The sequence below is a fragment of the Anolis carolinensis genome, chromosome 3, assembly GCF_035594765.1.
Source record: "Anolis carolinensis isolate JA03-04 chromosome 3, rAnoCar3.1.pri, whole genome shotgun sequence".
Taxonomy (NCBI): Eukaryota; Metazoa; Chordata; class Lepidosauria; order Squamata; family Dactyloidae; genus Anolis; species Anolis carolinensis.
Window position 1 is genome coordinate 125,057,259 of NC_085843.1, and position 25,988 is coordinate 125,083,246.

At 39.7% G+C, this 25,988-nt stretch overlaps 1 protein-coding gene across 5 annotated transcripts in view; it reads left to right on the forward strand.

Annotated features, from left to right (window-relative positions):
- The window catches only part of nalcn (sodium leak channel, non-selective), a 300,357-nt gene that overhangs the window by 167,575 nt on the left and 106,794 nt on the right, over positions 1-25,988 (forward strand). For all 5 annotated transcript variants that reach the window (XM_062975470.1, XM_062975471.1, XM_008106968.3 and 2 more), the window contains 3 exons: positions 8,829-8,960; positions 11,553-11,720; positions 23,226-23,417. In XM_062975470.1, the coding sequence (XP_062831540.1) occupies positions 8,829-8,960; positions 11,553-11,720; positions 23,226-23,417 (492 nt within the window). The remainder of the gene's footprint in view (positions 1-8,828; positions 8,961-11,552; positions 11,721-23,225; positions 23,418-25,988) is intronic.

A 25,988-nucleotide genomic window follows, 5' to 3' on the forward strand; every position in this document is an offset into this window, starting at 1 on the left:
AAGTGATCAAAGTTACTAGATTAAAATTATATCTAAGAATATTTCAAATAGCATGGCCAAAGTCCAGTTCTTAATGTGAAATGCAGTAGAATGAATTCTTTTACAATGTTTGACTTTTTTAAATTCTTGAATATAATTATATAATAGTGTAAACCTAGAACTTGATATTTCACAGATTTTGTAAATTGTACTGTATAACTGTACAATATATTCAATGGTTTTGCTTTTTGTATTTTGGTGGATAATATGTTTTTGTTTTGGCTTTCCTTCTCTAACTTCTTTTTTAGCTGTCTACTAATAATATACAAAATATGTACAGAACAGGTTAATTATAGAGAAATCCATTCTCCTACATTGATTCCAGATTTTAACAGTTGTTTGGAAATCTGAATATTTGTCATACTCAATTAATTTATTTCCACAGCACCTGTTCTGTTAGTGATTAGACTATGAATCTAACACCACAGAATCTTAATTAATATAAATTAACTATCTGATTATTTTCTTCTTCCTGGAGCATTTAATTATCTCAAAGCTCAGTCTACTTTTATATGGAGATTTTGACCTAAGCTTTACAAATGGCTATAGCAATTTTTAAAAAGAAGGGATTCTAGTCTTATTCTCTTGCAGTTGATAAAAGAGGACATTAATTCTTATAACTTCAGCAACTCACTTGCTAGAAAATATGTTAATTCTTTTTGCTGTACATACATAATTCATTACCAAACAATCAGATCACTTACCGATTGTTAAATAATTTTGGAGATGGAACAATAGTTTAGCACACAATAAATCTTTTAGCTGCCTTAATATAGATATTTTTAAATTCAGCACCATGCAATGGGTTATACTGATAGAATTAATAATGAGATCTTTTAACAAATTCACTGATAAATATTTGGCATTGGGAAAGGTAGAACTTGGGCTCCAAAAGGGTATTAAGGAGCTAAGATTAGAAAATGATGAGGTTGAGGGAGGGAATGATTTGTTTGTTGATCAAACTGTTCAAAGGAGGGAAGGTATGGATCTAGATTTGGCAGCGGTGAAGCCGATAACTAATTCTCTGTTGGAGGGGGATTTCTCTCCTCCATACGTAGAGGATTACTATGAACATCTTGTACAGACGAAACAGCTGGCTTTTCAAATTGAAGACTCTATATTGAACAGGGGTAGATGGACCTCGGAAAGAGTGATCCAGAGGTCCTTGGGTCAAATTCTTTCAAGGAGCCTGACGACAGTCAAGATAAAGATGATCACTTGGCTCCATAAGGGCTATCAATCATATGATCGCTCTTTACGCCTTATCTTCACTTTTGAGGATAAGTCTATAACAGAGGAATTATGGGCCCTTAGGTTCCGGCTGCTCTCATGGGGCATTACCATTAGAAGAGTATTTGTGGACCCCGTGATTCGCCCTTTGGTGGCCAACCTATCTTTACACACTCAACCATCTGTTAGGCCCAGAGATAATAGGATGTGTAGTCCTCAGCGTAGGCTCCCCCCTTTAGAAAAGTCTCAATTAGAGACTCTGGCCCAATCATTTTCCGTACCAGACCAGCAACTTTCACCCTCTTCAACCTCACTACGTTTTTCCAGTAGGCCCCATTTATCCCCTTCTTTTGAAGTAAAGTTAGATGGTGTGTCTAGTAACCTTTTGGATCCAGGGAGCTGACTAGATTCTCTTAAGGATGCTCCAATTGAGCCAGACTCCTTGGGGGGTGGGGAACAGGCGGGGGGTGGCTCCATCGAGGTCGTGTGGGGGAGGAGGAGGAATTGCCGTCAACGCATTTCCAGGGAGAAGCGCAACAGGGTTCTTGCGACCCTGGAGAAGGATAGGTGTGGTAGCCTCCATGGTAGCCCCTCCCGGCTGAAGGTCCTGCTGTTTAATGCCAGATCCGTCAAAGGTAAATCATCTATTATCCAGGATCTAATCATGGATGAACATGCGGATCTGGCCTGCATCACCGAAACCTGGTTGGATGATCTGGGTGGGGTTAGTCTTACCCAGCTTTGTCCTCCGGGTTTCGGGGTGCATCAGCAGGCTAGGCCAGGAGGGCGGGGAGGTGGGGTTGCGGTGGTCTTTAGGCAGTCCATCGCCCTGGTCAGATGCGTCGCTTTGCAATCGGTCGGGTTTGAGTGTCTCCACTTGAAGGTGGGTACCCGGGACAGTTTGGGGATTCTGCTGGTGTACCGTCCACCCCGCGACACAGCAGTCTCCCTGCCTGAGCTAGCAGAGGTGGTTTCTAGCGTGGTGTTGGGTTCCCAGCGCCTGTTGATGCTGGGCGACTTCAACATTCACGCTGAGACCACCTTGACAGGTGCAGCTCAGGAATTCATGGCCGCCATGACGACCATGGGTCTGTCCCAAATAATATCGGGTCCCACTCATCAAGCTGGACATACACTCGACCTGGTTTTTGTTGCGGGCGACGGTTTGGTCGGAGTGGAAGAGCAAATTATTCTTCCATTGTCATGGTCCGACCACTATCTGATCAGTTTAAGACTAACCGTCTCTTCCAACCTCCGCAGGGGTGGTGGACCAATTAAGATGGTCCGCCCCAGGAGACTTATGGATCCTGAGAGATTCCTGAGGTCTCTTGGGGATCTGTCTACCATGGAAGCTGACGATCCTGTCGATGCCCTGGTCACTCGTTATAATGGCGAGTTGTCCAGGGCAATAGACACGATCGCTCCTGAGCGTCCCCTCTTGCTGCGTGGAGTTGCCCCAGCTCCCTGGTTTACTGGGGAGCTGGCGGAGATGAAACGTGCAAGAAGGAGACTAGAGTGCCGCTGGCGGACAACTCGTGACGTATCTGACCGAGCACGGTCTAGAGCCGCTATTAGGGCCTATTCCGCGGCATTGCGGGCAGCCAGGAAAGTTTTCTCGACTGCCCGCATCGCGTCTGCAACAAATAGATCTTCAGAGTTGTTTCGAGTTGTTGGGGAGCTCCTCCACCCTCCTCAGGTTGGGGGAGCACCCGACATCTCGTCAACTCGGTGTAGCGAGTTCGCTCACCATTTTGCAGACAAAGTCGCTCAGATTCGTTCCGACTTAGACGCCGGCCTTGATGCATTGCCAGGTGAGGTAACCGAGGCATCTGTCTGTTCGATCTTGTGGGATTCGTTTCGGCTTGTGCAGCCTGATGATGTGGACAAGATTCTTGGAGCGGTGAGGGCGACCACCTGTGCCCTTGACCCTTGCCCATCTTGGCTCTTAAAACAAGCCAGTGGAGGGCTAGTTGATTGGTTTGTGAGAATAATCAATGCCTCTTTGGAGCAGGGCATATTTCCATCTGGCCTAAAACAAGCTGTGGTGAGGCCTGTTTTGAAGAAAGCCTCCTTGGATCCGGCTAACCTCAGTAACTACAGACCAATCTCTAACCTTCCATTCTTGGGCAAGGTCTTGGAGCGGGTGGTTGCTTCCCAGCTCCAGGGATTCTTGGAAGATACGGATTTTCTGGACCAATCGCAGTCTGGTTTCAGACCTGGCTACAGTACCGAGACGGCTTTGGTCGCCTTGGTGGATGACCTCCGCAGAGAGCTGGACAGGGGGAGTGTGACCCTGCTGGTTCTCTTGGACATCTCAGCGGCTTTCGATACCATCGACCATGGTATCCTTCTGGGACGTCTCTCCGGGATGGGCCTTGGGGGTACTGTTCTGCAGTGGCTCCAGTCCTTCCTAGAGGGCCGTTCCCAGTTGGTGAAGCTGGGGGACACCTGCTCGGACCCCTGGCCATTGACCTGTGGGGTCCCGCAAGGTTCCATTTTGTCCCCCATGCTTTTTAATATCTACATGAAACCGCTGGGTGAGGTCATCCGGAGTTTTGGAGTGCGGTGCCATCTCTACGCGGATGACACCCAACTCTACTACTCCTTTCCACCTAATTCCAAGGAAGCCCCTCGGATACTGGACCAGTGTCTGGCCGCTGTATTGGCCTGGATGAGGGCGAACAAGCTGAGGCTCAATCCTGACAAGACAGAGGTCCTCCAGGTCAGTCGTACGTCTGATCGGGGTATTGGGTGGCAACCTGTGCTTGACGGGGTTGCACTCCCCCTGAAGGCGCAGGTCCGCAGCTTGGGGGTCCTCCTGGACACTGCGCTGACACTTGAGGCCCAGGTGTCGGCCGTGGCTGGGAGGGCCTTTGCACAACTAAAACTTGTGCGCCAGCTGCGACCATACCTCGAGAAGTCAGATCTGACCATGGTGGTCCACGCCTTAGTTACCTCTAGACTGGATTACTGCAATGCGCTCTACGTGGGGCTGCCTTTGAAGACGGCTCGGAAACTACAACTAGTACAACGATCGGCAGCCAGGTTTCTAACTGGGGCAGATTACAGGACGCGCTCAACGCCGCTGTTTAAAGAGCTCCACTGGCTGCCATTTATTTTCCGAGCCCAATTCAAGGTGCAGGTTATCACCTACAAAGCCCTTAACGGTTTGGGACCCACCTACCTTCGAGACCGCATTTCCCCCTATGAACCCGCACGACCTCTTCGCTCGTCGGGGGAGGCCCTCCTCTCGCTTCCACCAACTTCGCAGTTGCGGTTGGTGGGGACGAGGGAGAGGGCCTTCTCCGCCGTGGCCCCCCGGCTGTGGAACTCGCTCCCCAGGGAGATTAGGCAGGCCCCTACCCTACTCTCATTCAGGAAGAGCCTGAAAACTTGGCTATTCCAGAAGGCCTTCGTTGACTGATCCTTGTGGGATCATGTTATTTACCTATTAAGCAGTAGACCCTCTGGATTGTTTTTAGGATTCATTCAGCACTTTAAGTATTACACCTGCTGCATAATTATCCCTCCCTGATAACTTGATATTACTTTGCACCTTGGCCTGGATCTTTTGACCCAAATCGGGATCTTAATATTATTGTGTATATTGACTTTTATGACTGTTTTTAATCATGTTGAAGTTTTACTGCTCGGTTTAATGTTTTATCTGATTTGTGCTGTCGTGTCTGGGCATGGCCCCATGTAAGCCGCCCCGAGTCCCTCCGGGGAGATGGGGCGGGATATAAGAATAAAATTATTATTATTATTATTATAAAGATCCCACTTTCAATATAATTATATAAGCTAATATTGATAGCACATTTGAAATTGATCTATTTGCTTCAAAAAGGAAAGAAAAATAATATTAAAAGTGAGCTTGAATCTTGGGACCAACCTGAGAAAACACATCCCTGCCTTCGTTTCAGTCTCCACAAATAGGATGGAAAATTAAAGACGTTGTTCACACATTGCTCTAAATTATGACAGTAAATCTGAGTACAGCTGATATTTTGTGAGAGATACATGTAATATGCTTTGAAGAGGTAGTGTGATCAAGTGGCTAGAGACCTGAATGAGGACAGAAGAGAGTTGGGTTGAAATCCATAGCAAGCCATCAAGATCAGTGAGTGACTTTAGGCCAGGTACTATATCTCAAAGTAACCTGTGCCACAGGATTGTTTTGAAGACCCAATGTGGAGAAAAACCATATAAACCCCGTATTCCTTGGAGAAAAGGCAGAACATAAAGACAACAGCAACATTTAGAAGAGACATATATGCCTATTAAATCTACAGAAAGTAATTATGATTGGCAAGGGTGACACAATTTTATAAATACTAAAAACAGATATTGAATCACTCAAGGATGTAATCAAGGTCAGCTAAAATACATGCATGGTCTTTATTTACCATGATTCTTCATAATCTGAGGGTAAAGGGCGTGTGTGGAGAATTTCTTTGCTTCTCTTGTGCACATTGTAGATGAAGGAGAAATCATGAGACCTACTCATTACCTTCCTTTGAACTTCCAGATTATTATTATTGTATTAGGTAGTATTTTGAATCTAGAAATCTCAGGGAAATTTTATCTAGCAGGATTCAGATTAATTGACCTTGCTTGTTACTGTATTCCATAATTCACCGGGCTTATGATTCAGCATAGGGCTGCTAGAACCAGCATATGCTTCAGTTCCTTGCATTGTTACCAAGGCTTTATGACTTCATATAAATAAGATGAAGTTACATGTGAGGTCCAAAGGAAGGGCAGATGTTTCCTAGCAAGTGAACAAATGAAGGGTACCTTAAGGTGGCATCCTATAACTAGTTTTGATGATAACTGAATGTAAAAGGAAATATAGTTTTTTCTCATGTGGCAGTACTAGAATCACAGAACCTTAGAGCTTGAAGGAATGCAAAGCATCGTGTAGTCCAACCCCCCTCCCCGCTCGCCATTCAGGAATACACAACTAAAGAACTCCTGAAAAATGCCCATCCATCCTCTATTTAATGACCTCTACAGATGGAGAGTCCGTTACCCCCTGAGAATCCATTAAACTTTGGAACAGTTCTTATAGTAAATAAAGTCTTCCTGATGTTTAGCTGGAATGTTTTTGGTTATAATTTTAATCAATTGGTTTGTGCTCTGGTCTGTGGATCAAGATCTAATCAAAATATCAACCTGAAAAATGTGTAAAGATGCAGTCAGCAGGTGGGAAAGTCTGTAGTATGTTCTAATAAACAAGATGAAGGTATGGAAATGGGATTTTGGTATTCAGTGTCCAAAACCTGTACAAATTGTCTTAGCACATTAATTCATGCAAGCTGTCACTCTAATCTTCACAGAGAAAATAACTGAAAGTGATAACTTCTCAAAAATTACTGGCATAATTAAAAAACCAACACTCAGTTCAGTAAAAAAAATGGCTCTCAGCAAGGTTGCTGGAACCAATGCCTTTATCCTTATATGCTGTGCTTTCTAAGACATGGGCAGAAGGGTTTTTTAAACATCTCCCTTCCTGTGTACACCACCAGCAGCTTTTTCCACTTATCTCTCCATCTTACTCGACTCACCTTCTCATTTGTATGCAGAAACCAGGGTACTTTAAAAGGCAGACTTTGAAAACATTATCGGGAATCCCACAGCTAGTATAGCAATAATGGCTGGGGATTTCTGGAAATTGTAGTTCAAAAAAGTAAAGTTTCCAAGTTCTTCTTATAAGGTAGAGTCAATTTACTGAAGGAATATCTGAGTGGAGAACTCTGACAAAGATCTTTTGCTGTTCACTCTAGAGCAGGCATGGGCAAGCTTCGGCCCTCCAGGTGTTTTGAATTTCCACTCCTACAATTCCTAATAGCTGGTAGGCTGATAGGAATTGTGGGAGTTGATGTCCAAAACACTTGGAGGGCTGCAGGTTGCTCAGGCCTGCTCTAGAACCAAATATAACTGGGTCTTGTTGTCCTGGCAATGAGTCAGGCCCCTTCTACACTGCCATATAATTCAAATTATCAAAGCAGATGATCCGCATTATCTGCTTTGAACTGGATTATATGAGTTTACACTACCATACCATCCAGTTCAAAGCAGATAATGTGGATTATATATGGCAGTGTAGAAAGGCTCTCAGTAGACAAAACAAATATTTATGATTTTCACTATGCCTTGGTCATTTCAGTACAGACTAAGAACTTCATCAGATAAAGCTGGGGAAAATGGGGGCAAGTGGGGGATATTGTCTTCTTTGTGTGGCATTCTGACTTTAAAGAAGAGAGAGAATTTACTTATCCCATCACACAGGATCACCTCCTCCAAGCTCAACCATCTGCTTATAGGAGACAGGAGGCATCATTCTTAAGACAGACCCCACTTCTTTCAATGGGTTCCTTTCTTATCCCTCCCAAACTCCTTATTCTCAATCACGGAAGTCCAAAATCTACTAGGCATTACAATTCACCATGGGCAAATTTGACAGATCCCATGTTTCCCCCTGCATGTTTCCCCCCATTTTCTCCCATTTCCACATGCATCGGGAATACAGAAGATGCTTTCTAAGCAGCTCTAGTTCCCCCTGTTTCCCTATACTTCAGAGACAGTTCACAGATGAAGTAGCACAGAAAAGAGACAGAAGTCTCCTTATGTTGTATGATGGAATCTGTGTCACTTAATCTATGGACTGTTTTAGAAGTATGTGGAAACTGGGGGGGGGGGGGGGGATCTTGCATGTGATGAAGTCACATGATTGTAATGAGTTCAAATGCTATTTGAAGATATCTACGTTAGAATCATTGATTAAAAAACACAGTTTAAAGGGCGGTAACCAAAATGAATGGGACAGAGAAATCCTGATGAGTACAGCAGACTCTCTGCTGGGGTTTGGTTCCAGGAACCTCCTCCCCTGTGGATAGCAAAACCCATGAATGGTCAAGTCCCATTCTATACAATGGCATTATAAAATTGTGAACAAACCAAACAAATGTTGGAGAGGGTTTTTTTAAAATAATATGTTTGAGCAATGGTTGGTTGAATCCGTGGATGCCAGAAGGAGGGCAAGACACACAGTGACTGAGAGCGCTCCAGAAGAGTCTCAGCTGCTATGTGCCTTCCTTCCCCATCTTTGTGGCATAAGGACATAGCAGGCCACCATGTCCTTCTGTCAAGAGGACAGGAAAAATGAGGAGGGCCTGAAGTAAGCACTCAGGAGGCTGTATTCAGCACCCGGGCCTTAGTTTGCCCGGGTCTATTATATTGGCTAGTATAATGGCCCCTTGGGGTCTCAGAGCAAGGTTAGCCACATTTTCATATATATAAACCTACCTGCCATTGACCTAAAACTTTATCCTTTCAACCCAAAATGCCTACAATTAAACCTGAGACTTCCTGAGTACAGAGCATTTCCTCTACCACTGAACAATGATTCTCAGCCTATTCAGGATATTTTATTGACAACTACTGGTGATTCTGGATGAAACAGCTATTTCAAATGAATGCTCTCTATGTTTAAGATGTTTCTTTTTTTCTAGTAAAGGCTTTCTCTGTTCACATCCAGTTTTTTTCTTCAACAGAGAATGATGAGATCCTCGATTTTCCATATGTTCATCTTGAGCATGGTGGCTGTTGATGTCATTGTCGCTGCTAGCAATTATTACAAGGGAGAGACTTTTAAGAGCCAGTATGATGAATTCTACCTTGCAGAGGTGAGTGCCCTGAAATTGCCTAGACTTATTCAGCAACTGAGTCCAGGCAAATGTCAAACAACATGCAAAGTCTATCATTTTTCATGATTATTATTCTTAAAAGCACAGTGAGAAGTATTTACTGATTTGTTCAAATTCTCTGACTATAGCCGACAAGCCTTCTGTACAGTTTTCTAAAAGGCCATTACCTCAAAGAAAATGTCAGCAATAATGAGATTCAGCAGGAGGGTACTATCAGCAGGCCGCACCCAGCCATGATTTTCCACAACAGAATCAAGGGTCTGGGGCTACAGTGATAAACTACTCATTTTATTATAAAAAAATTTTTTTAAAACAAATCCAAGGTGTACCTGGTTGATTTTATAGGCAGGTAGTAATTTCCATATAGAAACTATCCCTTGCTTCAAGGTGCTTTCAGCCATTCCTGAATCATTCCTACATAGGTACCACTTGCCTTGCACTTGTATTACACGAAATAAATAAATAAAATTTGTATTACTGCCACCAGAAGTGTACTATATAAGAGGTTGTTGGAGAAGGAGGACTCACAGCTAAAATACATAGTCAAGGTAGTACATATGTAGAATATTTCCCACCTCACAGAGCTACAACAAGCCATGTTTACAATGAAAGAAGCCTTCTGGTACCTTCAAGACTTATTTGGCAAAAGCTTCCAGAGACTTATTTTGCTTAGGTGTGACTCCTGAGTTCAAATTAATGGTAATGTTCATAGATTTTGTCGAAAGAAGTCTTAAATACTGCAGTTTTTCAAATGGGCAGGAAGCTTGGAACTTGAAACTGCAGTACATCAGTCACTTGATTCCTGGAGCTTATTAGCAGACTGAGTGGAAAATGTACTATTGGATGACATCTCACACTTTCCTTCCACAGTCATCCCCTTCTCCACACATATGCAGACACATACAATTCCTTGGAGGCATAGCTACTATAGCACAAGAAGAGGTGACAGCCTGCTGAATCGTTCTTGTCCAGCTGCTCTGCACAGTGCCAAGGGCTGCCTTATTGCATTTCATGACCAACAAGAACTACCAAAAAACTCACAGCAGCTATTTGCGGTTTCTCTTGTAAATCACAAAGCCCAAAACACTTCAAGTATTTTTTAAAATTAGAAATTTTAAAATTATACCAAATGTTATGTAAAACATGAGTCCATTTTTAAAAAACTATTAGTGGCCTTGAGTGCCCTTGACAAGCATGTAAAGTGAAAATTAACCAGCCTACACAATTTCGGAATACAGAATACATTACATTTTAGTTTGTAATTCTTAATCTTCTCACATTGGAACAGTGAAAAACACCAACATTGTATTAGTAAATGCTTTGCTATGATGTTTTGCCATGATATCTAACAGTCAGATGGAATTCAGATGTGTGTGCATAAAAAAATCCACCTGCCTTTGACCTAAAAGATTACTTGCTCATAGTTGTATCTTATAGCTGTATCTTGGATTGAGGGGATCCCGATCATGAACTTGTGAACTTTTAAAGAAAACGTATTTATTCTGCTATGGGGGCAAACTGTCTCCCTCATCAACTCACTCAAGGAAATGGGCATTGAGGAAAAATCTACTGGAGGGAAAAGAATTTGATAATGACTGTACAAGGCAGTGAACTGTAAACTGAACTTCAAAAGGGTGTTCAGTTTGGTGAGTTAAACTCTTAATTCCTCTTCCTGTGTGATTGGGAGACTCTGTGAGTTGCAGTCCAAAAAATAATAACTTTTCCAACTATAGTAAACTGATGTAAAGAATTATTTAAACCCTGTTGGGTCTGGTCTAAAGGAGCGGAGTGATCTCTTCCCCTCCAACTTACCTGTCTGAATTTATTTTCCTTTATGACCCAACTGGAGCTTTAAGATCTGCTGAGGAAGCCCTACTCTCGGTCCCACCAAGTTTGTTAGTGGGGATGAGAGACAGGGCCTTCTCAGTGGTAGCCCTCGGCTGTAGAACTCCCTCCTCAGTGACATCAGACTAGCCCCATCCCTCCTGGCTTTCAGGAAAAAAAAACTAAAGACCTGGCTTTGCACACAGGCGTTTGGAAAGTAGGATTATATGCAATTCGACTTTAACAATTTGAATAATGACTATGGAAAATCAAGGAGCATGAAACTAACACTTGGCACTTCATATGTTTCAATCTGCTTTAGTGTATTTATGTATTTTAATTGCTCATATGTTTTAATTGTTGTATAGTTTGGTAGGGTATGTTTTATTGTTATGTCTATGATGTGGCATTGAATTTTTGCCAAAGCTTGCAAGCCGCCTTGAGTCCCCTCTGGGGTGAGAAAGGCACAGTATAAATGAAATAACTAAATAAATAAAATCTACCTATTGCTGCTCATTCTCTGGCCAGCTTCAATTAGAGCTTGCTCTTGGCAAGATGTGCTTCTTGGAAAGCTGATGACAAAAATGAAAATGTGCTTCTCTTCCGTTTCATGGAAGTTTGTTTGAGCACCTTTGACAGCATTTAAATAACCATATGAGTATGGCAGTACTGCTGTATGGAACTAATTCTAGGAAATTATATTACAGGATCTCGGAGTATTTTTTTTCTTCTATGTCCCCTCTCCAGGTTGCATTTACTGTCCTGTTTGATCTGGAAGCCCTCCTGAAGATCTGGTGCCTCGGCTTTACTGGATATATCAGTTCATCTCTTCACAAGTTTGAACTACTACTAGTTATTGGAACTACTCTCCATATTTATCCAGACCTCTATCATTCACAGTTTACATATTTCCAGGTACAGTGCAAATTTCTACAACATCCTGTTTCATGGTGGCAAATGCACTTACAGTCTACTGAATAGTAAGACTGAATAATGGAGAACTTGTTATGAATAACTTTTCAATAACTTTAAAGCATATAGTCTTTTTATTGCAATTTCAGTGTGAGAGGTATATCAGAACTTTTACAGAACAACAAAGAATGGCACTAGACATACAGACATAAAGGTTCTATGCAACTACATTGGATTCACAAATAGCCTACAGTTACGTTGGCTAACGTACAAGGGGGGATTACATTTTCACTCAGCATTCACACACAACATGCATCCATCTTCATGCATAGCAAATATTAACATATCCTTTCTCCCTCCTTGGAGAAGTACCTGCTTAGGCCAGACCCAGCTTCCACTTCAGCCTGCCAACACATCAACATTGCCAGAACTTCAAAACTTCAAAACTCCAAAATGCATCCTCTTTCCCTAAGAACAATGCCAAGGATCAGAATTCCATCTTGGAATATCCTGGCTCCATCTCAGTTTCCTGGACCAGATGTTGATTCTTCTTGATCGGTGTTGGCCTTGTGTTGACTTCCTTCTTAACAATTGTAATCATTTCCTTAAATTAATGTAAAAATTTCTCTTATCAGTCACAGTTCTTATCACATTTTACCAGGCAGGTCAACTATTTCAGCTCTTAATAGCAACTTTTAATTACAGTTCAGCAAGCATTGTAGGCCTTAGTTTACAGACTGGTTTCTTCAAAATTAGGTTTCATTCATTCATTTTCCATTCATACCCATACAAACCGTATATTATATTTTTGCCACAAACCCAAGCTGGTCTGGGATCATACACAGAGGATTTATAAGAACAGAAACATTTTTAATGAAGCCTAGCATCTAAGCAGAGAAGGCAGCCAAATTCTATTAAGGAAGTCACCAAAAATAATAGTTCAAGGAGCAAGCCAAATTTCAGTCAAGCAAGAAAGCAGAGAATTTCACATTATGCCAAATTGGAGAGATTATAGAGCAGGCATGGGCAAACTTCGGTCCTCCAGGTGTTTTGGACTTCAACTCCCATAATTCTTAACAGCCTACCAGCTATAAGGAATTGTGGGAGTTAAAATCCAAAACACCTGGGGGACTGAAGTCTGCCTATGCCTGTTATAGAGGCATAGTTTTGCACCAAGCAGATGAGCACAGATGGCCTGATTGTCTCAGTGTTTCCCTTTTAAGACATCCAAAACCTTTCCTGCTCTTCTCTTACTGCCATTTGAGTCTACTGTACTGCAAAGGATAAAATAGCTCATTCTCTAACTCCTTCCCTTCAGAGACTCCATGAGATGATCCAAGTTTTGATTTCAGGGCAGTCCTACTGGCATTCTCTGGCTTGAAAGCAGGACTGACTCTAACTGGACCCTGTTATTTTGGCTTTCTTTTTCTCTTTCCTTATCTGAGGATGCCTCCTTCAAATACTACCCGACAATGTCAGTATACATGAAAAAATATGCTATCAAATAGACTAAAAGCTAGTCAGTAAATGGCCTACATGCTGTTGGAGTGTTTCGATTGTATATTCAAATATTTATTTGTTCTTTTATCTTTAATAAATGTATAGCCCACTTTTCATCTACATTTGACACTCAGTGGTGCTGTCAAAAATACAAAACTAGTACCAGAAAGCCAATGAGTTTAAAACATGTCATACTTTTTTTAAAGAAAAAGACATACCAGTGCCTAAAGTTTGTTTGAATAAAAAAGATCATTTGAACTGCATGAAAGGCGGAGTCAGGCTGACCTCCTTTGGCATGGGATTCAGGATCTTGGAAGCAGCCACCAAAAAGGCCCTGTCCTATATTCCCACCAGACATGCTTCCAACAGAAATACTGTTTCAAGCATAGTGTTTTACATCATTTCCTTTTTTAAATGAAAAAAAATTGTTTAGTTTATACATAATTAATAAACAAATTGAAATGATGACAAGTAATTAATAATGCATTATGGTGCACATAAATCTTTTACAAATAGGTAAACAGGGTGCAGTCAACCAAGAAGGGTTCTGTATTCTAAAACCATGGAAATCTGAACAGCTCTCTAGTTTGAGTTAATGATGTTCTGCTAAAGCCATCTAGAAAGTGCATGTCAACTCTGGAATGGCTTTTAAGTCTATGTAAGAATTTACTGAACTAACTGTAGTCAGAAGAACTACACCTGGGCTGCTTACATGGCATGTCGCAATTCACAAGCATTGATACATAGAAAAGGGGTATGTGTGTATATCTGAGTGTATGTATGTGTTTGCTTGTATATACACACACACATACATTTTTTGATAGAGTCATATTCCTGAATAGAATGATAGCTGACTGTAAAAACACTGTCTCATATTTATTGCAAGATCATATTTATTATTATAATTACAACTTCACTTATTTAGGAAAAAAATCAATTCTTAAATCCAATTTGGCAAAAAAGTTGTGTTGTGATGAAGTGATTGATCATGGGAATTTTTCTTTACATCAGAATTTTTTGGGACCCCTCTGATGCTTTGGTGGAGCCAATGGAAATTGTAGGCCAGGTCACCAGAACTGAAAATGTCATACCCCACCCCAGCTTTTATGGTCTCATTTCATGGATGACCATGATTAATTTTCCCAAGAATTTCAAGAATGTAGACAAGTACATTTTCAGCTTGTGTTGGAAGTATCACATGACATGAGCCATTGATCATGAGCAATTTGAAATGTGTTTCTTGCCCAAAAAAAAAAAAACAACTCCCCGGGGCAGAGGACTCATGAGAAATGGCTGTATTACTATTGATTTCAATAAAGGCTATTTCCCAAATAATGTTTAGTTATTTTATCTTAATGTTAAAAGATAAAAAGAGGGAGATTGAGACAAAGGTTCCTTTTACAGCTATGTTGCTTTTTTGTGTTATCAAATCCAACACTCCAGAGAAGTACATGAGATAGCTCAATGATGGGATTATATCTAACATCAGTACTGGAATAGCACTGGTTTAAAATATATTCATACCATCAATCTAGTCTCCCACTACAGATTGTACTGAATACCCAGAACATTGAAAATTTATTTTTGTTTTAGTATCTTCTAGCTAGAAGGCCCATGTGGTCTGCAATGTTCTAGGAGTTCTTTTATGTATTATATCTTATGTTTATGTTATTTATTTAATTTTTGTCCCTCCTTTCTGCTGATGTGGGACCCAAGGTGACTCACAGCAACAAATAAAATGAAGCATATCCTAAAAACCCCTAATGAAAAAAAAGTTAAAAGCAATGAAATACTGCCATAATAAAACATTTCATGTGGGAAAGAATTCCTTAGCTACAATTGTAGACTAGAAAAGTAAAGTTTCCAAGAACTAGATGCACCATGGTGTTGACTCATAGGATTGGCTGCAGCTCTTACATAGCATATGAAAGTGTTTTTCGGTGAAAATAGAGGCATTACTCTGTGACATTTATGTCATGGTGCTTCTTTTGTCCAAAAATAGTGCAGCCTCAACCGCTTTAAATTATGTTGTTGCCAGCTTCAGTGGCGATCTGAATTTAACATTATGTACAGATTTTGGTGAACTGCTGTCATTCCATTGAAGATAAACAGAAGTATGGCAATGCTTCTGTCCCTTCCTCAGAAGCTGTGAAAAGAAAAAAATGAGCAATATCTCACCTTGATATCCCTAACCTGAATATGGACAGGCTTCATCTGCTAAGATGAAGAACAATCACATTCCCTTTGACACAAGAAGTACGGTAATTATCATTTCAAAATTAGTAGAACTGAATGGTCTGCATTTATGAAATGTGCACTCCCAAATTACATGGAACCTTAAATGCTGAGAGATGTTAAAAACATCAAAGCACTGTTTTTTAATGAAAATCCAGGCTGCAGATTACTAGTTAATTGCAGATTAAAATTTACTGTGCTCCCCCCTCCCCCGAGTAAATTCATGAAGCTGGGAAAACAGTCCAACAGTGAGGTCCTGAAGAACCAGCTGTATGGCACAGATATGCTGGATCTGCCTTCTCCCTGCATCAAATTTGAAGGGGGGGGGGGAAGAATAATAAAGATTGCTTTTTATTTCAGGTCACATATAAAGTTGATCCAGAGTTCACTTCTTGTCTTTCAACCTGATGAAATAATGAGGAGTTTCTGTTAACCACAGGAACACTCGAAAACCAAAATTGATGCTTTTGTGTGGCTTAAAATATGGCTTTTACTGATAAATCCTGAATCTATTTTATTTTGTTTTACTTGTAAGCCCTCTTGGCTTGGGTATTTTGCTGCAAAAAGAAGGATTCTATATTGCCAAAATTGATTTTTGAAGTTCAAGATATGCTTTCCATCTAGCAATCAGGAAATATTCTTTTCTTTGTGACATCTGAATACAAATGCAGGTCAGGTTTGGAAAGAAGGTTCACTGTTAATCACTTCTTTGCTAAATAATGGGTATCCCCAAAGGAATCCTTTTGGGAAGAATAATACAGTGGCAACAACGCTGTAATACTTTTACCTACTCCAAAGTTTTCCATGAAGTAAGGTGGCCAAAAATATACATTGCTCCTTTGAGCAACTGTCATTGTGTGTGAGAGTGTGTGTATGAAGTTATTTTGTACAAAAAAACCCCACTCCTGTTTTTACGTAGCTATGTATTAAGACCATGTGCAGAAATATTGCTTTTGTTGGTGCAAAAGCTGCACCAAAAAAGCATGCACATACACATGCACATAAGTCTTTCCCCCAAAAAAGCACTCTTGGACTAAAACATGTTCTTTTGTGTGTATGCAAAATTGCTAGGGTTTTGCACAGAGTAACCTTACACAAAAAGCTCTATGTTGCAATTTTTGTGCAAAGTTCTTTCTTGTGCAAGATCTTATTGTATATACTTTTTCATGGAAAAGAATTTCTTAAAATAATCCTCCTAAGGTAAAGGTAAATATTTTCCCCTGACATTAAGTCTAGTCATGTCCAACTCTGGGGGTTGGTGCTCACCTCCATTTCTAAGCCGAAGACCCCAAATCTGCTGAAGTTGCTGACTCCTCATTTGAAGAGGCTATGTCCTTTGTATTTTTAAAAGAGATCTTCCTTGTAGTCTTAAAATATGTATTAATTGGTTAAAAAGAGAATCCCTGCTTTATCTAATGCACTTCTACGTATCTATAGTGGGCCCTTGGCATCCACTGAGGTTTGGTTCCATTATTACCCTCCTCCTGTGGATATTCAAATCTGTGAATGCTCAAGTCCCATTATATTAAATTCCTTATATAAAATGGCAAACAAACATGAGTTGGGAAGAGCTAGAGAATCTGAGAAATGGTGGGAGGTTACAGCAGGATACGCCTACACTTCAACATAACGCTGGGCATGCAGCAAAATCAATGTTTGCTTTTTCAGTTTTAAAAATATATTTTCAAGCTGCGGAAGATTGATCCATGGGTACCAAATCTGAGGATATGGAGGACCAACTGTAATACAATATATAGATATACTGGTGGCTAGACAAATCCTTTTAACAGTTAGGCACCATTTACTCTTCCATTAACAACATGTTATGTTCCAAGCCTTTCAAGACAATTGTAATCTCCTTAATCAATATTTAACAAAGGAGGGGATTGTGCTTTAAAACTGAATTCAGGGGACACCAGACTGAAAATGCTTTAGGAATTACCTTTGAGTCCATCAGCATAGCAGTGATCCTCCTGGCACAGTATTAAATAAAGAATGCTTACCTTATCAAATCTGTTTTTATAGGCATCTTCTTCATTAAATTTACTGTATAAAGATACATATGTTTTGCAAGCAGTAGCATCTGCCACACTGAAGGATTTAGGTCACCTTCTGCAAACCAAGTCCCCAACCAGCAAATGACAGGGGAGGCTGAAAAATGCATTACCATTTGTGTCAGCCTGGCAAGTTAGAAATCCACCATATCCACAAGCAATCAAATTCCTAGGGAGTAATGTAACATAGCTCTAAATCAGCTTGGGTCAAAAGATTATGTTCACTGAGATACTTCTGGTGGTTAGGCAAATCCTCCAGTATTCTAATATTTATGATGACAGGTCTACCGGATCTCCAGCCAAGCAGCAATGAGCTAGAGAGGAAAAGAATTCCCATGTTAAATATACCCCCAATTTATCCGCCAGATCTATTTTTCACCTGCGTAGGCTTCCCTACTGTGTAACAGAGCTTGCAATATTTATTCACCATCCTTTTATTCCCTTCAGTACATCAGTCATTCTTTCTAGCTACAGTGGCTGCCATTCACTTTCCAGACCAGAGAAATTTGTTTTGCTTGTACAAAAATAAAAACCAGTTAGTTTTAGAAATGTTGCCATATTACTTTTTTCTTTTTCCGTCCTTCCTTTTTATGCTGCAAGGGACTAACATAGACACTTCTTTGCAAACTACTGAAAGCTATGTAGCTTCTTTGAATACAGTTGCCTTCCCCTGATCCTCAGACTGCTTGAACCATGTTCCTTTGAAAATTACCCTGCCCCTTCGTCCGCCTAATCAGAACAAATGGGCAGGCGGAAGAGTTACTGGAAAGATTAATGTGCTACTTAAATGCCAATTAAAGAAATTTAATGGTGAGGGCAGAACTTGAAGGCACACAACAAGAGGCTTCATAGCAGAACAGATTCAATGGAAAACTACTCAGATATGAAAGTATGAAACTCTTTCTAACATTTAAAAAGGATTTATACTTTCAGAAAATTCCAGTTTTAATTCCATCTGTCCTGTAAAAAAAACAGGTAGTATATGTTACACAACATTCTCAAAGCTGTTCAGCACCCTGGAATGCTTCTTTAGCGCTTGGATAAAAACTCACAAGCAGATTCCCTGACATTGGAGAGTCCAGTAGATGCTCCTACAGATCCCTAATGAATCAAGTATTTTCATAGTCAGTGGTATAGAAATAATGGTTTGACCTATACCCCTAGCCAAGAGCTCCCCTGCAGTGAACAGTTGCAAAGATGCAAGAAAAACACAGAAATGCAACTTTCAGTTATGTGTGTTTAGCATCGCCCAAAGCTTATAAGCTGTGTTATTGTTGTTTTCATGTGGCTTCAAGTTGTTACGACCTATGGCAACCCAAAGGTGATCCTATCACAGGGGTCTCTTGGCAAAATTTGTTCAGAAGATTTGTTTACCATTGCTTTCCTCAGAGAAGATTTGTTTGCCTTGCCTTTCTCTGCAGATGAGAATACTAATTACATAATTAAATCAAACAAGGACACTCTAGAATAGAAATGTGCAGCTGTGACTCTCTAGAGGATAGAAATCCCTTTTTATCTTGTACTTGTAAGGAAAATGAAAGAATTTTTTCTAGTTGTTTTGTACACTTTTGGAAGCTATTTCCATTTTCAAAGCAGTTTTGCACAAATTACAATTGTTGCTGTGTGCGCTTTTTGCTGAACAAAAAAAAAGATTAGTTTTGTGCAGTGTTTTTGTTTGTTTGATTATGGTAATTTATAGGATTTTTTCAATCATTTTGCTGGTACATTTGCCAGTATGTACAGACAAAAGTTAGTTAATATTCTTTACAACTCTGGGGCCTCAAGGTGTTGTTGGTCTACAATTTCCAATAGCCAGACCCAAAAATCAGTGAGCTTGAATTCTGGCAGTCACAGCTTAAAACTGTCTGAAGAGTCACATCTTCCTCATCACTGAATTGTATCTTGCATGTAAAGGTTTGAGTGTCTCAAAAACTGCTTTCTTCAATGTTGCTAAATTGTTTAACTTGGGTATTATTTCAGGTTTTAAAGACAGGCTGACTTTAGTAAATTCACAACAGGATTCAAATTTGTACAATTAAATTTTGGCTTTAAACTAAAGTGCTACTACTATAACATCATTTTGGGGACACATAGCTTTAGGTTGCAATGCTGAGCATGATTTTTTATTACTGTATATTTTATTTTAATTTAAGATTTATTTGTCCCATGTTTGCATTTATTTTGGGAGCTCGAGGTAGTGCAGTGGGTTAAACTGCTGAGCTGCTAAACTTGTTGACTGCAAGGTTGGTGGTTCGAATCCGGGGAGCGGGGTGGGCTCCCGCTATTAGCCCCAGCTTTTGCCAACCTAGCAGTTCGAAAACATGCAAATATGAGTAGATCAATAGGTACTGCTCCGGTGGGAAGGTAACGGTGCTCTATGCAGTCATGCCGGCCACATGACCTTGGAGGTGTCTACGGACAACACCGCCTTTTTGGCTTAGAAATAGAGATGATCACCAACCCCCAGAGTCAACACAACTAATGTCAGGGGAAAACATTTAGCTTTACCCTTGAACTTATTTTAATTTTCAGGTGAAGTTGGTTTACAAAAAGTTGGTTTTCTGTGGTTGTCACATGTAGGCAGATTCCTCAGTAAGCCCCTGAGGAGGAAGCCACCACCTGTGGAAATCACCAGTCCTGTGGTATCTTGAACTGGTAGAAATACTCCAGTGAAGAATGGAGATTTTGGAGGCTGCAAGGTCCAGTTTTTTCCTCTGATGCTTTGCTAATGCATTTGTCTTGACAATTGCCTCAGTGGCTTGGAGGTCAGATAGGGACTGAGAAGTCTCATTGCAACTGGGACTTCTTTTCTTTTACTCCTGATTGATGGTCACTTAATCTCCATTTCAGATTTTCTTCTATATATCAGAGAACTAAGTAAAATTCAATTAATTATTAGAATCTAAAAGGAATGCAACAAATAGAAAAGGTGGCTGCAGTCATAAAAAGGAAGATCCCTCATGGAGTTGTTTGAGCAGCAATATTTAAGAACTGTAAGAAAGGCCAATAAATCTTGAGAGGAGGGCGACTTTTAGCCACAGCCTAAATGACAAACAAAGAGTTAAAGTTTTGTTTACTTCACAGCCAAAACAAGAAAATGTCTCAGGACAAAAACTTACAAGATATAAATATCTGAGCCTTTGAAAAGGCAACATCCCCCTTTTCCTGGCAACAGTAACATAGAAACATTAAAAGACAGGGAGATGGGAAGTAGAAATAATGTATACCACAGTGCTACCATGTGCACTGATATTTTAGATCAACTGATAACCAATGTTTTTAAGGAAAATGGCTGTTAGAGGAGCTAGAACCCGTGCCTGTCATCAGTTAATCCAGACAAAACAGGTACTCCTGGTCTGTTGGAAGGCAGACCAGGAAATAGGGATCCAGCCTGTGCTGGATGGGGTCACACTCTCCCTGAAGATGCAGGTTCATAGTTTGAGGGTCTTCTGGACCTGGCACTGAACCTGGATGCCCATGTGTTGGCAGTGGCCAGGAGAGCCTTTGCAAAATTAAAACTTGTGTGCCAACTGTACACATTCCTTGAGAAGCCAGATCTGGCCATGGTGATACATGCCTTTGTTACATCCTGTCTGGACGACTGTAACATGCTCTACATGGGGCTGCCACTGAAGAGTGCTCAGAAACTTCAGCTCATCCAAAGAGCTGCGGCCACATTGCTCACTGGCTACAGGAAGCGGACAATCCCCCTGTTGAAACAGCTTTACTGGCTGCCAGTCTTTTCCAGACACAATTCAAAGTGCTGTTTATGACCTTTAAAGCCCTAGATGGTTCAGGTCCAGGCTATTTGGCTGACCACATCCTCTTGTACGAACCTGCCTGGGCCCTGAGATCTTCAGGAGAGGCCCTCCTCCTGGTCCCATGTCTATCTCAAGCTCAGTTGGTGGGAACGAGAGAGCAGGCCTTTTCTGTAGTTGCCCCTCGACTCTGGATTTCCCTGCCCAAAGAAGCCAGAATGCCCCCCCCCCCCCACTGTTGCCCTTCCAGCATCAGGCTAAAACCTTTTTCTTCAGACACACTTTTAAAGAGGAAGGTTTTTAAGATCAATTCAGGAGTGCTGTGGGTTTTAACATTGAATATGTTATCATTGTTTTTAACTGTCAAATTTTTAATATTGTTTTAATGTTTCTATATTTGTATATTTTAAATTGAATGCAAATACTTTTATGTTAAGCTGCTTTGAGTCTCCTCTGGGAGAGATAAAGCTGGGTATAAATAAATGTAATAAATAAATATGTGGATAAACCAAAACCAAGTGAACTAATCCCAATTTTGATGAAGTTGATGAGAAAGGGCTTATCAGCTGATCAGAAATATATACATAATATTTCAGAAAAGATGAATAGGGAGCTAACTTAGGCAAACCCAAAATTAGTGAAACTGGAATATTCAACTCAGAAACCAGAATAAATTTTATAGATACCAAAACACAATAAGAAAGAATTTTAAGAGGTACTGGAGCTCCTGAATCTTAAGGAGAGAGGGGAAATCACGAGAATCTGAGGTCCACCAGAATAGTAGATTCAAGTTATGTGTGTTAAAATGACCTACAAAGAGATGTGGTGGTTAATTTTGTTAGATTGCAATTCTTTGATTTAATTCTACATCAGCTGAACATGTTGATGAAGCAATGTGGAAACAGGATACGTACATATCAGAGGGGAGGAGGAGAGAATCGAATTAAATACTTGGAGAAGATGAGAAAGGTGATGAGAATGGCTGATGAAGATTTGTGAATTGGGTGAAATTAGCAAATTGACAACTGACCATGGATACATATTTGTCCAACTTCTAGAGAAATTGAGATTTGTTTATTACTTTGTTAAAACAATTATGGGGATTTGCCATTTCTGAGATGTATGAATTATTAGAGCCCGGAAAACTCACAGCAACCCAATTAGTACATTGTTATTAAAAATAGAAGTACTGTATGATTATATAATACCATTTAAAGACAGTAGATAAGAAAAAAAAACCATGAAACAGCAAGTAAGAGGTTCATAAATTAGTCTTTTTGTTTGTTAATTTTGTGTTTGTGTGCATGTGTTTTTCTTCCGGTATTTCTTGTTATTTCTTGTAGGTAGTGTTAGATTTAGTGTTGTAGCAGTAGTAGGTAGAATGTAAATGTATAGTTTTATAAAAATATAATCCAAAAACTGTTTATTCTTTTACTGCTATGTTGTACTGTTTTCTTCAGTATTTTTAAATGTTCTCTATTTTTAATTAAAAACTTATTTTAAATGAAAATGAAATAAACAAGCCACAATTTCACCATAGTTCATGTCTCTTGTGGAGATGGCACAATGAGGAAAAACTGTAAAGTATGTGCAATTGCTAACAGAACAGAACATCTCACGTATGGTTCTTCAAGGTCAAAATCGGGCTTATAGATTTTTTTGACAACAACAACAACAACAACAACAACACTTTATTTATATCCCGTCCTATCTCCCCAAAGAGACTCGGGGTGACTCCCAATTGTTCAATGCTTCCATTATGTATTTAGTAGTCTTACTAAAGTTGTTCTCATTAATAAACTGTAATTATGATATGGTTTACATTTTAGTAAAAACAAACACTATCAATGAAGCAGAATGTTTATAACTTTCCTATTCAACATATAATATTTAACACCAGAAAGTTATGGGGAAAATATATTACAGCAAGATCAATAAATGTATTTTCTTTTTCCTTGTAGGTACTTAGGGTAGTTCGACTTATAAAGATTTCTCCTGCCTTGGAAGACTTTGTATATAAGATTTTTGGACCTGGAAAAAAGCTTGGGAGTTTAGTAGTATTCACTGCCAGCCTGTTAATTGTAATGTCAGCAATCAGTTTGCAGATGTTCTGCTTTGTAGAAGAACTAGACAGATTTACAACATTTCCAAGGGTAAGTATTTCAAGCCTGTTGTTGTCATTTTTGCTACAAATGTATTTTTTTACTCTGGCTTTGTTAACACCAGGCGTTAGAAAGGTATGGTGCTGAGCTTTTGCTCATTTGTGTTGCTTTGTAGAATGTACCCTGGAAAAATGTAAAATGCCTTTTGATCATTTTTTCTGTTGAGTTTGAAGTTTTATGCTGCCTTTTAGACAGCAAAGTGAAATGACACGTACAGATTTATGAGTCTATTTGTTTTTATGTTCATTCATTTGTTAGGATTTTCCCCATACCTCTCAAAATATTCAGAGCAACCTATATGCCATTTTGCAGTGATGTTTTATTAGACGCTAACTCCTTCTTTGCATCAGTGGCCCTGACAGTAGTGGGAAGTTCTGGTCTTCAGTAAACATACCATTCATTTTCATTTTGGGGTAACACAAAACTTACATAAATAAGTGGAGTTGTAATTCAGTTTGACAAACAGTTTATCATGTAACCTTGGATTCAGATTAGACTTTGCAAAATTGGTTTCAGAGAACAACAGAGCCATGTACACTAAGATGCCTGCTCTTCAAATTCAAAAAGCGTGAGCCTGGTTGTTTGGCTTGGTACTTTGATATGGCCTAAGGGCTAATCAATAAAATGTTCTTCTTTACCTCACCTTTTAACACAAAATTCAAAAAGCGGATAAGTGGAGCCCTACTAGATAAGACTTCTAGTCCAATATTCTGTTCCCATGCTGGATAACCAAATGATTAAATGAAACCCACAGTTAGATATGAGCACAAGATTACCCTCCTATTTGTGAACTCAACAACGGATATGCCCAGGAATATTAACTATAGTACTGTAGGAGTGGGTACTCACGCATATATGCTTTGTGACTAGTTGCCACTAATAGCCTTATCCTCCATGAATTTGTTCAATCTCCTTTTTAAAAGTATCAAGTTAGTAAACACTGCTGCTTCACTGTGGTTGAGAAAGTACTGAAAAGCATGTATGTTTTATAAGCGACAAACAAAAAGGAGATAGGCTCCATATGCTAATTGATGTTCAACTGAAATCGTAGACCATTAATGGTTCAGTCTTTATAGTGAAGTGTTGTCTACAACTCAGAGATTTCTAATGAATTTTCCTTAGAAATGCTGAAATATGTTGGGCTTTCTAAAGGCATAAACATTTGACAGTCAATAAGCACATGGCCATTGTCTCCTTTTTGTTTCCTGCTTCTTTTTGGAAGCAAGTTGGTTTCACGATGCATAGTTTTATTACACTATATGTTGTGTGCATAGTGTATCTTCCTTGTAACTGATCTTAATCTCCCAGCATCTGACTTCACCCTTGCTTTTAATATGAGATAGGAAGAATCTCATAATACGTTTTATCTTATCTGTTTTCTTCACACCATGCATGATATTATTATATGCATGCAATGTGTTTTTCCTTACTTGCTATTTTAACAACATGAAGTATGGTAATTGTTGCTCTTCAACAAAATGTTTCTTGATTGTTTTATTTTGCTGTACCTTTTCAAACTCTATCAAATCCTTTTACAGCAGTGTTGATTAAAATTGTACAAGTGTAGTTGCACTACAGATTTATGTAAGAAATATTATAATGGTAATTTTGTCTTTAGTTTCTTTTCTAGTTATGTCCAACACAGATAGTGCAATTTTCACAAAAGCCTCACATTAGGTTGCCTTTTCATATAGAATTATAGAATCATAAAGTTGGAAGAGACCTCAAGGGCCATGCGGTCTAGTCCCCTGCCATGCGGGAACACACGATCAAAGCACCGCCAGCCACAATACTAAGACTCTTTTCTAAGTCAATGCCATCTTAAATTTCATCAGGGTATATGTAAAATTATGGGGGGGGGGCATGAATATGTTTGCACTTGCTTAACTGAATATATTAACTTGCAATATTAATTCTCATTTTCCCACTTTGGAGATGTTAGCAATGTGTTTTGTTTTAGCTGCTCTAAATAATTTGGTATCATGTGCAGATGTGGCCATTTTCCTATTATTTCCAGGTCATTTATGAACATGTTTAAAAACAGTGGCCCCAATACAGATCCCCATGGGGGTCCATAATTCACACACCTCTCTTGCAAGAATTGGCAGTTTATTCTATCTGCTTCCTGTTGAACAATTTTGGATTCTTAAAAGGACATTCTTTGACTGCTAAGTTTTCACAAGAGTCTTTGGTGAGAAGTTCAAGCAAATGATGCTTCTGTCTATGTATTTATTGACTTTTCCAAAAATGTCTAACTGTTTCGGTGGACAGGAACAATCTTTACCCAAACCATGTTGATCCTTTTATAGCAGGGTCTGCCCTTGACCATTTTATCTTTAATAAAAAAAAATTCACTACTTCATTTAGAACAGATATTTAGGAAGAAAGGGGAGCATTGCCAACAATGTGATGATTTATTTAGCCAATTGTTGTTAAAGAGAGAAAAAAACTTTATCTTGGCTTGGTAGATGCTCATCAAGAGAGAGTCTGATGGCTTGGTCTGGCATTTACGACAAAATTATTTGTTAGAATTGTGAGCTTCAGTTGTAGGCTTTCCCTCTG